Here is a 14,402-nt window from a genome sequence, read left to right as displayed (position 1 = left end):
GTTTATGCTATGGGATTTGGAGCGAGATGTCTACAAGAGACACTACTTGCCAGGGTATGTATGCTAAATGTGGAGTTTAGAAAGCTCAAAGATGTTTTTCCAACTCAATTGGTCGGAAATCTTGAAGGTACTAAGGATCCAAGGATTTATCACCAGATCGAGGATGAATTTCCACCGTATAGGTTGGGTGCAATCGTCAGCTAGCACCATGGTATGTAATATGATTGGATGCTTTCACTATCTTAGCAATTTGGAGGCTCTTTGGATGCATGAAGCCCGCTCAAGTCGATGATATTCGAAGGTTTCCGACACTTGTAGCAGTTGTGCTTTTCTCTGAGTGGTGGGCGGGATTGATTGTCACCCATTTGCATCGCCGGTATAAAAAAAAACGTATTGTTGCAGTTGCTATAGTCGACGTGGACTGCAGAGGGAAAGCAAGACAGCTGTTGGCGCCATGCACTGGAAGAGAAGGCCACTTGGTGGCGCATGCAAGAGCGGGGAGAGGCCGACAAGAGCCATGGAATCGAGGGATTGCAAAAGGGGCCAGGGGTGGCCGAGGACGAGAGCAACAGGCAGAGGGGAAAGCGACCAATAGAGAGGTTGCTATTGGCCAAAGGGGGCTTGAGGAGGCCTTGTGCAGTTAAGGAGGAGGTGAAGGGCTCCCTTGTTCAGTGAGGGCCACGCAAGGGCTGCAGGGCTGCGTTTTTCTTCTTGGTTGAAGGCCGCCAGGGCTGCAGGAGCCAGTGATGGCGTGGGGTGGGAGAAGAGGGCCGTGTGGCGCTTCTTGAAGGAGCCACCACTTGCATGATAAGGAGAAGGCGAGGGGCCGCAAATCAAGGGCCGCCAGTTGAAGCTAAAGACAGGGGATGCAGCCAGTAAGCAACGCCACAGGAAAGCGAAGGATCTTGTGCAAGAGGGAGAGTTGAGGCTTTGGGGGTGTGGTTGTGAGCATCAGAGGAGAGGTGAGGTGCTGCATAAGCTGGATTCTCAAGCTAGTGCTAAGGCGAAGAGCAACACTGCCGGATTTATAAGTGTTGTTCGTGAACTTAAACTGAAACCACTTGCTACTATCAGTTACGGTATGCAGAGTTTGATTGCCGGGCTTTGAAATTTTCTACATGAGGTTATACCTAGTGGGTTCTGAAAGTTGGTTTTCTTTGTGTTGAGTGGATGTATGCTATGTACTTGTGTTTTCGACATATACCAGATGTATGGGTGTATCAAGAGAGGGGAAGTTTGTATGCCAAGCGGATATCAATCATATGTGAGAAAACTTATGCCTGTCGAAGATCTTGCAAGGTTTTAATTGACTTTCTATGGTATTTGGTGCTTTGAAGTGTCTTAGTCGAGTACCATGGTCGTATGCTTTGTAGCCGCGTACGTATTCTCTGGGTTGGTCGGGATTGGGCTTGGACAATAGCTGTTTGTTGCAGATTGCGTATCATGGTGTGTGTTTGCTAGGGGTTAGGGGTGCTGTAAGATCCCTGAGCTATATAGAGGCATCGAGTTTATGTGCTGGTGTTTTTACCATTTTTCCCTTTCCATCTTGTGGTGCCCCCACTGTGGACCCATTGATTGCTTCTTAACAAAGTCTTCGTGAATCAAGATGAAGCAGGAGTTGGGTCCGTGTGCAATGGAGATGAGGATGCAAACAGATTTTGAGCTGTTCATATTGACAGTACTATGGATGCCAGTTGATGAAGCAAAGCTCCAAACTCTACCGTTGGTGTTGCGAGGTAAAGCAAAAGTTTGGTTCGATGGCTTAGAAGATGCACACAAGCATACTTGGCTCGGATTTCGAGAACAATTCTTACAAAGGTATCGAAAAGTGGTGTAGGCTTCGGAGGTAGATGCAAAGATCAAAGGTTTGCAACAAGACGTAAGTGCCAATTTTGATGCTTTTGTTGATAAATTTGAAGCTTATTGGGGGGATTTGGTGGCTGCTACCCAAGCAACCAATGCGGTATATTTGAAGCTCGAAAGGTTTCTATCATGCTTGCATCCCTATGTTCGTGAGAGAGTCGATTATGAAGATCCAAGCACTTATGATGAAGCCGTTAGAATTGCCAAAGCAAAGAGTCGAAAGATGAAGAAGAAGATGGAGGGAGGTTTGCTCTAGTCAGCAATCATGGTAGCCAGTGGACTGAAGCCCAAGCAGATCAATGAACATCAAGAGGTAAAAGCTCCTTTTTTTTTATATGCATGTAAACAAAGCCCGTGAAGCTGATGCCAAGCTAGAAGAGATAGAAGAAGTGCCAACCAGGGCTCAATAGGTGCAGCAAGGCATATGCAGAGTGCCACCCAGTTTGGTTCCTCAAGAGAGCGAGGTCGTGAAAGTTTTTCAAGAAGAGGTGCCAGTTCCAGAGCGAGCAACGAGGGTGACAGCAGTGGTCCAAGAATTGGCAAGATCAAAAGAGGAATTCTGCAGTTCTCAAAGCTCTCGCAGCAGTTTGGACACAGATAGCATGTGGGAGAAAGAATCCCGGTCTTCCAGGTATGAGATCTATGATGTCTTTCATGTGAATGAAGTATAGAACACTGTATGCGAGTTGCCTGTCAGCCATTTGAAGGTCGAGAAGACGCATAGTGCAGGTGTGGAGATGCCTTGCATGAATCTGGCCGTCAAGCAGCCATCTCTTGTGTCTTGTGATGGTGAGTCCCTATTGGAGGAAGAGGTATGGTTTGATGGTGTATCATACCTAATTGAAGAGCAGGTTTTTGAGGATGACTTGCAGAAGCGGAGGTATGTTCAGTTGATTTTTTTATGCAGGGGTGGGGCAACCTTGCGTTCAGGGGCATGTCGAGGTGTACTTTGAGGTTTCAGAGTTTGTGTGTAGCCGTAGAGAGTTAGCTCCGGCAGATGACTCTATCGAAGCTGATACAGGTGCAGCCTATGGGGGTAAGGCTCCATGCAACAAGGAAGGTGATGGAAACCTTGCAGGTGATGAGGTATTTGAACACGTTGAAGCTCTAGCAAGTCATGTTCTTGAGTATGAAGAGAAGGTTTTGGAGCCATGTTTAGAAGATTTGTATATAGGTTTGCAAAGGGATCAGGTTTGCTTGGCTATACAGCAGGCGGAGGCAAATGGCAGGGTCTTGCTATTTTATGGGATGGTATGGATACATGTGTTATGGGAGGTTGCTTTACAGGTGTTTTTGTGTCAGTGGCAAGGATTTTTTGCAGAAGACTACACTATGGAGGGTTCTCTAGCAGGTGACACGATAGATGCTTGTGGTACCAATGGTTCAAGTGGTCAAAAGCATGCTTATAGTTGGCAGCAAGGGTTATGGATGCAGGGTGATGAACCTCGAGCTATGAAGAGCTAGAAGGATGGCGTGTTTATTGGCCTACAAGTATAGTGGATGATTTGGATATCCATGTTTTAGAGGTGGATGGCCAAGGCCATTGCTTTGTATTTGATCCAGGTGGAGCCTACACTATGATTGGGGAAGCTTCAAGCTTTCCATCTGACCTTGGAGGGTGATGCAATAGCAGATGCTCTTCTATCTATATCTATCCTATTTCTATAGCCACTATCATTTTCTTATGCAGTCTATATCTCTATTTTTATCATGCTCTCTATACATACTTATTTTACCTAAATAATATTGTGGTTGAGCATAAATGCTCAATGAGGGGGTGGGCAATGATGGTACAGCCAAACTGTGTCAATCTATGGAAGTGTAGGAAGTCGAGGCATAGCAGTTTGCAGGCAAGTGGCAAAGACCTTGCGCAGATATTTTATGGAGCCAGGAGCTAGGTACACCGAGTTGGAGCAGTCGCTAGTCAAAACTGCAAGTGTTTTTTTGCTATCACAGATGGTTGAAGCATATTCTTGTATCACAAGGTTGGGAACGAGGCAAGGGGTGTTGGATGCAGGTGCGATGAAGTTTATGCTATGGGATTTGGAGCGAGATGTCTACAAGAGACACTACTTGCCAGGGTATGTATGCTAAATGTGGAGTTTAGAAAGCTCAAAGATGTTTTTCCAACTCAATTGGTCGGAAATCTTGAAGGTACTAAGGATCCAAGGATTTATCACCAGATCGAGGATGAATTTCCACTGTATGGGTTGGGTGCAATCGTCAGCTAGCACCATGGTATGTAATATGATTGGATGCTTTCACTATCTTAGCAATTTGGAGGCTCTCTGGATGCATGAAGCCCGCTCAAGTAGATGATGTTCGAAGGTTTCCGACACTTGTAGCAGTTGTGCTTTTCTCTGAGTGGTGGGCGGGATTGATTGTAACCCATTTGCATCGACGGGGACCAACTACGAAGGCTTTGTTGGATTGGTGATCTTGGCGTGTGCAAGGGGGCTAAGTCCGAAGTTTTTTTTAAAAATCTATTAATATTAAAAAAAACGTATTGTTGCAGTTGCTATAGTCGACGAGGACCACTACAAGTTTTAAACTTTTTTTCAACTTGAGAAAAAGGGCACTTTTTTTACCCATTTTTCTACCGTCAACTAGAAAAAGTCCGACGAGTGTAGATTTTCTTTTCCTCTACCAAAATTAATTTTCCTATGCATAATTTTTATTACCATTAACTCAACCAATGGACTAAAGGTAAAATATTTGCACCTGAATCTATGTAAATAGACATCTATAATGTTTGTATCTAAAAATATCTCACCTAATGAGCATTGATAGTGCTTAATTTTTTTCATTTATTTTTTATTCCATCCATTTATTTGAGTAGGAATATATTTTTTATGGAAAAAAATTCATTTTATTCTATAAACTGACTATTTTGACGATGAAAATTTTTCATACTCGAGAATATTTCATGCTATAAATTGTCAATGCCCTATAATGTTTTACATCTACATTTTTTATGCCAAAAATTATTTGCACACAATTTTCTTCCATGAGGATTATTTACCTTTTAGCTCATAATTTCCATTAATTATGATACAAATTTTTCATATCTATCACTATTTTTAATGAAAATTTTGACTTTTCCAATGAGTATTGTGGCACTATGTCGGTGAGAGGGTTGGTTTTTTTTTCATTTATTCTTTTGATCACGGTGAGAGAGAAATTTTCTATGAAAATTATTTGCTATAGATTCCTCCTACGAACAAATATTTTCCACGATGACAAAAGTCCATTGAATAATTCTATTGGTTTGTAAAGGAAATATGTTGCTATGTACCTTGATATACTATATTGAATAGGATCCATTATTTGGATATCGTGATTGAAGTATGCACATCATCGAGTTTGCTCAACTGATTAACCTCATATACACACTACTTAGACTTTCACATGGAGCCAAAAAGAGGTTTAAATGATAAAGAGACAAATGGTATTGCACAATACATCTATCGCAGGTACGTATGACATGTTTTTGTGCATATTATTGCGAACTAGTTATATTCATCTTCATTAAATATGAAGTAGTACAATTCTCAACAATCGTAAAATCTTCTTGAGATAGATCTCACAAAAAGTGGATTATCTTCTACAAGTCACATACTCATTGGATACATATTCAAATAACAAAAAGTCAAAAAAGATAGTATCATCTCTAGATTGGAAGTATCATCCCAATATGAGTTTGCTAGTGAAGTTCAATCTAAAGTAGTTCGACATCATCTTGACCAATGTCTTCTCCTTTGTCCTTAGCCAACTTCACTTTCTTGTGTTGGAATGCCCAATTCACCAGAACATCCAATGTCTCGAGTCCTTCATGCGATTTCTTGGAGTCAAATGATCCCTTAGGAGTTTTCTCTTGAATTTCTTTAAAAAAGTCGTCAAGTCGTTTGTACATCAGATCTACATTGTCCTCTCCCATAAGCTTCAAAGAAATGGATTCCTTTGTTGATTGCTTTATGTTTTTGACCTATTAGAACCAGCAAGCAACCACATATCAAATAAAGATTTAGCCAAGAAAAACCTAAACTATACACGATTTGACATTAATAAAAGGCCTAAGATGGTATATGTTGATTTCTTAATGTTGTTGACCTAGTAAAATTAGCAAGAAGCCACATATCAAGTAAAGCTTTAGCGAGAAAAAACCTAAAATATACTCGATTTAGAACTAACAAAAGGCCCATGGTATATGTGAATATACATACACGTGTTAATGTTTTAATTTCTTGATGAGAAAGAGTCACGTTCATCTTTCGAGCAACTGGAATTTGCAAAATTAATAAGTCACATAAGTCTAATGATTAGCTTAAGGAGATAAATGTACACTAGTGATAGTAATATACTTGAGTCAAAAAATTCTCTTTGTATCGTGCAGGGACCTTCCTCTCCCTCTTTGAAGTTCCATTTGTCTTTGCCGCAGTTGCACTACATGGTTGTTTGTTGGAAACATCTTTAAGAACCTGTCAAAACATGTAAAGATGTAAGCTTAATACATATATTATTAGAGAGTAAGTGGTATAAACATACTTTCTTTTTCGAGGGAACATCCTTCTTTGCTTTGTTTTTGCCCTAGCAAAAGGACCAAGGGAAAAATATAAATGAACCACCACACAATTATAGCATTCAAGTATTAATGTCAATCTATTGGTGACTCTCACCAATAAGTTACTCAAACAAGCAACTTTTTGCTTCTTAGATTGTGTATTGTTGATGGGGTTATCATCATCCTGAAAGACATACTCAAGTTGAGACAAATATATGGCTATCTAAATACTTAAAGGGTAGTAAAAGTACCATTTCAAATGGCTCTATGTCACTCTCCTCATCATTCTCTAAGGGATGCTTTGTGACCTACACATAACCTTCCATTAAATAGCTAGAACATTTCTAATCACCATAATCATCACAAAATGTATCAAAAGTATTCTCACAAAATCTTGTATGATAGATATAGAATGGTCTTCAGAGGCCTTGGTCAAGTCAAACATTTTCCATGTACACTACAAAAAATAAGTAAACTTTCAAACCGAAAGAAGCGCATGCTTTTGTTTGCTCACAAAAGGTTTAAGAAGTTTTACACTTTTGTTTTTATCGCTGGTATTTTCCAAACTAGTACAAAACCCTGCACTCAAAGGTGAGCTACTTGCCATAGCATCCATCTGCTAAAGTATACTTAATTTGTGTAAGTAATGTATATTATAAGGTAATGTATAATTTGAATTTCCAAGAACCTTAAGTACCTCTCCCACTTGCTTGTTTGTAACCTCAACGCCTTGGTCATTCACCTTCAAATAAATTTTTCTAATTAAAAACAAATCGTACCACCAATAAAAAACATCTTAGTGCCTCTATGTTGGATATACAAACCTGATCAAGCATCTCTGAGTACCATGTATCATCTTTTGTGAAAGAGGAGTTTGATTTCATGTGTAAGGGTGATCCATTTGCAATATTTTTCACCTAAAAAACCACATAGAAATAGTACTCAAGTATTCATGGAGATAAGTTCAAGAAGAAACTGATGAAAAACCTTATAAATACCATTCTTGAATGCCCTAAATCATATTCAGGAGATAGATTTGTTGGTTCCAAGTAAGTGAAGGTCCGATTCAGAGTGTTATTTTTCTTGAGAGAACAAAATAAATACATAAGAAATTCTTCTAAGAACATATATAAATGCTATGTAGTTGACCAACCTCCAATTGAACTTCACAAATATCTTTCTTTCCTTCCATAGTTGACTTGGTACTTGATATTTCTTGCAAAGATGAGGAAAGACTTGTATCCTTGCAAGGTTGTACCTAAACAATTAAATTGTCATAAAAGCTAAATAAAACAACAAAAGTATAAGGAAAAATTCATACCGGTTCTTCAGAAATTGATTTGTGCTCATTTATACTTAGATACACAACTGGAACTTCTATCACTTGACCCTAAATTCAAAATACACCAAGGTGAATTACGAATCAATCAAAAAACTATATTGAATGACACAACTTTAGACTCAATCAATACTCACAACATGCAATGATGATACTTGTACGTGGCTTCCAGGAATATAAAGTCCATTGGCATCATGATTGATTGATTCAATTTGAACCCTCCATAGGTCATACTTATTTCCACCACTTAGCTTTGAAAGGACTACTCCTATGCCAACTTGCTTTGTGTTTGCATCAAGAAATGGAATAAAGCAAAACTGTTGTGGCATACCTTGAAGAAACAATCCACATCTACACTGGATATTTTCCTCCGATATGATCTTGGATGATCCCATGATAGTCACCTTCTCTTGAAGTATACTTACTGGAACATAGGAAACATCACGCATGCTTGGTGTAAGCAAGGCTTTGCTCTCATTTTCTTGGTTTGGATCTTCCATATCCAAATCGACCATTATTGGATCCAATTTGTCACCTTCAATAATTTCCCTCAACATCTCGTGGCGGAGGTTTTTCTTTGACGCACAGTTGGCTTTATCAGTCTTTGGAAAGATTGGACCTGCTTTGAGCCTCATATATCGTCTATGTTGATTTAGCTTGAGAAAAATTTGTCGCTCTGTCATGTAGTCACCATCTTCTTGCTTTTCCTTATCATTCAAAGGAGATAGTGTCTTTCTTCTTTGATGGATGAACTTATCAACCGCCTCTCTCATTTTCTTGTCCTTAGCTAAATCTGCATACATGAACTTTTTAAGTGGAAATAAACCAAGTCCTTGTTCAGCCCACCTGCGAATTTGTTCCAAATTGCGATTATAGGCACGATGTTCCATAGAGAAATTGTCTCGAAGAAAGGTTTTCTCCTTTTCGGTTGTTGGAAAAATTGTCGGAGTCTTGAATTCGGGCATAGAGTCAAGGTTGGTGTCACTTGAACAAAGATTTTCCTCCTCCTCCTCCTCGTTATGTGACATTGCAGATGATTGACATATGGTGAGGATCTTTGGATGATTTGGAACTTGATTCTCTCTAAGCAAAGGAGCTTGATCTCCCTCTGCAACTTTTCTTTGAGCCCAGCTATGCAACGCAAACCTGTGTCCACTTATGTCAACTCCTAGAGCTTCCCATGAAGCAACAGACATATACAAAAGAGTTCTACCATTTACATTATTCTTGCGTATGCTGCGAGTATATCGATCTTGACCCAAAAAGCCTTTAATAAAACATGACACTTGATGAGCATCCCATTTACAAACTCTCGCTAATGGTTCATCTTCCATGTTGACTTAGATGAGGATGACCTACACAAAAAACAAATGAATTAAAAGTCACTGATGAGAACCATACAACAATGAATCAAATAAAATTAATACACCATTGATCCCAATCATTATACCTAGTGGTGATTCTAAATTTCAAAATCCTCTACGTATGATGTTTGTGGTGGTGGAGCAACACAAAGAAAGACCAATGTGATCAATAAAACACTAATACCAAACTATAAGCAGTACTCATGTTATTACATTTCAATAAGCATAAGCAAACAACACTTGGAACAACATGGAGCTTGAAAATATGAATAATTTCACCTTTTTAAACACACAGCATCGGTACAAATCAAATAAATATTCTCTTCTAGATGGTGATGGTTCTATTACGCACATTGCCATTCGATAGAGAGAAAACAAGACTTCAATACCCCTCACATTACAACTATATGGTGCATGAACTATAAAACTATTAACATCACTCTAGTGTGTCGCAGCTCGTGACAATGCAAAGCCAAGAAATCCTCCTCCAATATACTTTACGAGTTTTCTATGGAGAGAGTGCTTGGAGTGCGTGTGCACGCGTGTATGTGTGTGCGTGTGTGTGTGTGTGTGTGAGTGTGAGAGAGAGAGAGAGAGAGAGAGAGAGAGAGAGAGAGAGAGAGAGAGAGCGAGAGAGAGAGAGAGAGAGAGAGATTGTTACCTCTTAGTTTTCATGCACCGCCAAGCTGACGTTCCTGCAGATGAGGTATGTGTGTGTGTGTCAGAGAGAGAGAGAGGAAGAGAGTGAGTTACCTCTTACTTCTGCGCGTTCAAGCTCACTTGAAGCTATTCCTGAAGCAAAAGAGGCGCCAGACCAGCGTTGCATGAGAAGTGAATGCCCACGTTTTCAATATCTTTTCAAACTTCCAATAAAAATTGGGCGCCCAGCTTGAGAACCTTTTACGCAAAATTTTAAAGACTTTTTAAAAGGAAGGAACAGTCACGGCGCCGTGACTGTTCCTTCACTTAAAAGATTATTGAAGCGCTACATTAGCGAGCAGTTTATCGAAGATGGCTTCGCCTACCCAGCACACAGCTACACTGCGAGGAGTTGATGAGTGAAAATATCGTCATCTACAGTAGCCAGTACATTGTGATGAGCTTCCTTGTGAAGGCGTTAATGATTGAAGGAAGGAAGTAGCCATTGTGATGAGCTGCCTTGTGAAGGCGTTAATGATTGAAGGAAGGAAGTAGCCAGTACATTGTGATGAGCTGCCTTGTGAAGGCGTTAATGATTGAAGGAAGGAACCCTGCCAACTCTAGTTCCATCATGCAGTAGTTAGCACATGTGACGAGCTACCTTACTAAGGCGTTAGTGATTGAAGGAAGGAACCCGGTCTGCTCTAGTTCTATCATACAGCTACTACAAGGTTTACTACACACGTGGACTATCTTGCGACGACGTATTCTCCAGGTAATGCCCAGTTCTCATCTTGGTTGTGTTCCGACATTAAATTAGGTGCAATGTTAGAATCGAAAAGAAGCATGTAGCTCTTATTAGACCCATATTTGCTAATATCATTGGCTTCAGAAACTTATACTCGACATCAATGGTATGCCAATAGAAATTTCCATTATTATATTGGGTGTACTCAAAAGAATCACTACTAGAAAGGCCTTCTAGTTTTCTCAGATATTGGGATGGATCCACATACTAGAGACGAAGAAATCTAGGTCCAAGGAAATTCCCTTCTAAATAAAAGGAAACTTATGAAGATTTTGCATGGATGTAATCAAGGCCTAGGGACAAAATTTGCAAAAAGAGGACCATCAAGAAACTTTACGTGCTTTTGTGAGATCATTGCATCTGGCATACATATGAAAACAGGTGCTTGAGGAGCTCTGTCTCTTGCAGAAGAGCCTTCACAAAAAGGGCACATGTTCGTTGCCACAACCATGTTGGGCTTAAGGTGTTCTTGCCATGTGGGCTGAAAAACCTCCTGTTTTGGGGCAAGAAATGACGCGATTTTGGTTTTTGATCCGCTGTTGTTTTGAGACCAATAACTTTCCCATTTTGGGATTGATCTTGAGTGTATTTATAAGAGCACCAATTCCCAAAACAAGCATGCATGGAAGAAAGCAATAACCTGCTGGCGACGAGGCCGCCGTCTGTGGTACCTAAGAGCTCACAAGCTTTGGCAAGCCCTATCGGGCTGATCTGGCAAAGCCCTCAGATTCCTCCCTGGCCTATGTATGTTGCAATCAACGTGCATCAAGAGACAAAAACCTCGAGTACATGACCATGAAGAACTTTACGTGCTTTTGTGAGATCATTACATCTCGCATACATGTGAAAATAGAGCTTAGAGATACTATTTCTCGCTAGAAGCCCTTCACTTCGCATGTTGGGAAAGAAACGCGGTGTTCTTTGCCACACCCATGTTGGGTATATCCCGCAATCGACTTGTTCCATGGGATGACCTTCTAAACAACAAGCCCATCAAGCATCTCTTGTGCTTTCGTAAGGTATCGCGTTTGGCATACATATTGACCAAAGCTGTTGATGCTTTGTCTCTTGCAGAATAGCGTTCACAGAATACGCTCGCGATGTTGGGCTTACGGCGTTCCTGCCATGCCAGCTCAAAACCCTCCTGTTTTGGGGCAAGAAATGTTGCAATTTTTGGTGCTGATCCACTGCTATTTTAGGACCAAGAACACTCTCATTTTGGGACTGATTTGCTTCCATTATAAGGCTGATCTAGAGCGTGTTTGTGAGAGCTCTAATTCCCATAACCAGCATGCATGAAAGAAAGCGCTAACCTGCCAGTAGGGCTGCCTTTTGTATTTAAACTTAAGAGCTTAGAAGTTTCTGCAAGCCTTATCGGGTGATCTAGCAAAGCCATCACCTTCCTCCCAAACCGATGTATGTTGCAATCAATGCGCTTCTAGAGACAACAACCTCCAGCACAGGTACATGGAGAGCTTTACCTGCTTTTGTGAGAGCATTGCATCTTGCATACTACTTCTGGCTAGAAACCCTTCACTTCGTATCTTGGGAAAAACGCAGCGTTCTTTGCCACACCGATGTTGGGCATATCCCACAATCAACTCGTTCCATGGGATGACCTTGTAAACAACAAGCATACGCTCACCATGTTCCTGCCATGCGGGCTCAAAAGGGGCAAGAAATGTTGCGATTTTTGGTATTCATCCACTGCTGTTTTAGAACCAAGGACACTCCCATTTTGGGACTGATCTGGAGTGTATCCCGCAATCGACTTGTTCCATGGCGTCTCTTGCACTTTCGTTTTGGCATACATATCGACCAAAGATGTTGATGGTTTGTCTCTTGCAGAATAGCGTTCACAGAATAGGCTCGCAATGTTGGGTATAAGGCGTTCCTGCCATGCGGACTCAAAACCCTCATGTGTTGGGGTAAGAAATGTTGCGATTTTAGGTGCTCATCCGCTCCTATTTTGGGAGCAAGAACACTCCCATTTTGGGGCTGATCTGGAGTGTATTTGTCAGAGATCCAATTCCGAAAACAAGCAAGCATCGGAGAAAGCGCTAACCTGCCAGCAGGGATGCCTTTTGTGTGTACTTAAGAGCTCACAAGCTTCGGCAAGCCCTATCGGGTTGATCTAGCAAAGCCGTCACTTTCCTCCCCGGACGACGTATGATGCAATCAACACGCTTCCAGGGCTAACAACCTCCAGCACAGGTACATGAAGAGCTTTACGTGCTTTTGTGAGAGCATTGCATCTCGCATACTATTTCCGGCTAGAAGCCCTTCATTTCGCATCTTGGGAAAAAAACGCGGCGTTCTTTGCCACACCCATGTTGGGCATACGGCGTTCCTGCCATGCGAGCTCAAAACCCTCCTATTTTGGGGCAAGATGCTAGGTGCAGCGGAATGATTGTTTGCGCTTTGCTCAAGATGAGTGCTCCGAACTGTGCTCAAGGTTCCTTTTAGTTCTTATGGAAGGGAGAGCCTTCCATTCTTAGTGGAAAGTGCTATGATCACAAACAAAGTGAAGGGACACTGTGCGTGCAAGTGTATGAGACTCAGAGATAGAGAGAGAAGAGAGATACGACACCAGAGACATTGTAAAACCCTCCTCCGAAGGCCCCACTCTCGTCGGCAAGAGTGGTCTACTTATGATTGCATAAAGTGGTACAAGCACGATGCAATGGACTGATGCAACTTGGGATTATGCCGATGACGACGACGGTGACGACGACGACGATTTTAGGGCTGAAATCTGTGGTCTTCTATCTGCTGAATTTCGGGGCTGTTTCGATGGCTGAAAATGACTGTTTTGGCTGCATTTTCGAGGCTGAAAATGGGGGTCTTATGCATGAGGCTAAGGCTGAATCTGCTGTTGATCTTAAAGCTGAAAGCACTGCTGTATTTGCTCCATTTATGGCTGAAAATGGAAACGCTGGCAGAATGAGGTAGCGTTTGCAAAAACGCTAGGAAAATTTGGGACTGTGGCGATGATGCAAGCTGAAAAAGGCCAAGGAACTGTGGGAGGTGCTGAGGATATGCAAAAACGCCAGGGATGAGAGGAAAAACCAAAACGCTAGGGCTAGTTGTTGGTGCGGGAAGGTGCTTGAGGGGTTCTTGATGGTTCCTATTGAGAAGGTGCCTGTTGAGCGGGAAGCTCCTGCTGCCTCTTCTGCCAGAAAGTGCTAACTTGGGTTTGCTTATATATTAACTTAGCAAAATTGCCCTATCTACTTTTGTTGGGAAGCCACTTAAAAATTATAAGTGAAAAATACCAAAAATAGAGAAAATAGGAAAAATAGGCTAAATGCACTGGAAAATTTCCCTGTCTGAATCTGATGGATTCTGAAGGGAATACCGATGATCATGCTGTGTGCAACCAGAGGATATGCATCTATGCTAAGTGACTGGGCATGCACGATCTACGAATAGACTCATGAAAGTGCCAGATCACTTCTAAATCTAAACTGACCGGACTGACTGAACACTGATCATGCTGTAGCTTGTGCACAGACACATAGGGTTGGATGTGTCATATGACACAAGAAATGTTGCGATTTTGGGTGCTGATTTGCAATTGTTTTAGGACCAAGAACACTCTCATTTTGGGGCTGATTTGCTTCCATTATAAGGCTGATCTGGAGTGTGTTTCTGAGAGCTCTAATTCCCATAACAAGCATGCATGGAAGAAAGCACTAACCTGCAAGTAAGGCTTCCTTTTGTGTGTACTTAAGAGCTCACAAGCTTCAGCAAGCCCTATCAGGCTGATCTAGCAAAGCCGTCACTTTCCTCCCCGGACGACATATGATGCAATCAACGCGCTTCCAG

The 14,402-nt window shown here is 41.4% G+C and overlaps 1 protein-coding gene and 1 pseudogene across 1 annotated transcript; one reads left to right on the top strand and one right to left on the bottom strand.

Moving 5' to 3' along the window:
- Positions 1-2,128: 2,128 nt before the first annotated feature.
- Positions 2,129-4,579, top strand: LOC147441519 (uncharacterized). The gene is made up of 4 exons (XM_086483444.1): positions 2,129-2,176; positions 2,274-2,494; positions 2,561-2,675; positions 2,764-4,579. Exons 1-4 carry the CDS (start codon positions 2,129-2,131, stop codon positions 3,325-3,327), a joined length of 948 nt encoding a protein of 315 aa, XP_086339570.1. The 3' UTR covers positions 3,328-4,579.
- Positions 4,580-5,581: 1,002 nt separating this feature from the next.
- On the bottom strand, positions 5,582-9,097 carry LOC147441518 (uncharacterized; annotated as a pseudogene).
- Positions 9,098-14,402: the final 5,305 nt, after the last annotated feature.

The sequence above is a fragment of the Adiantum capillus-veneris genome, chromosome 15 (genome assembly GCF_014529385.1).
Source record: "Adiantum capillus-veneris isolate H3 chromosome 15, ASM1452938v2, whole genome shotgun sequence".
Lineage (NCBI taxonomy): Eukaryota > Viridiplantae > Streptophyta > Polypodiopsida > Polypodiales > Pteridaceae > Adiantum > Adiantum capillus-veneris.
The sequence above is the reverse complement of the archived record's forward strand: the minus strand, read 5'-3'. Positions and strand labels throughout refer to the sequence as shown.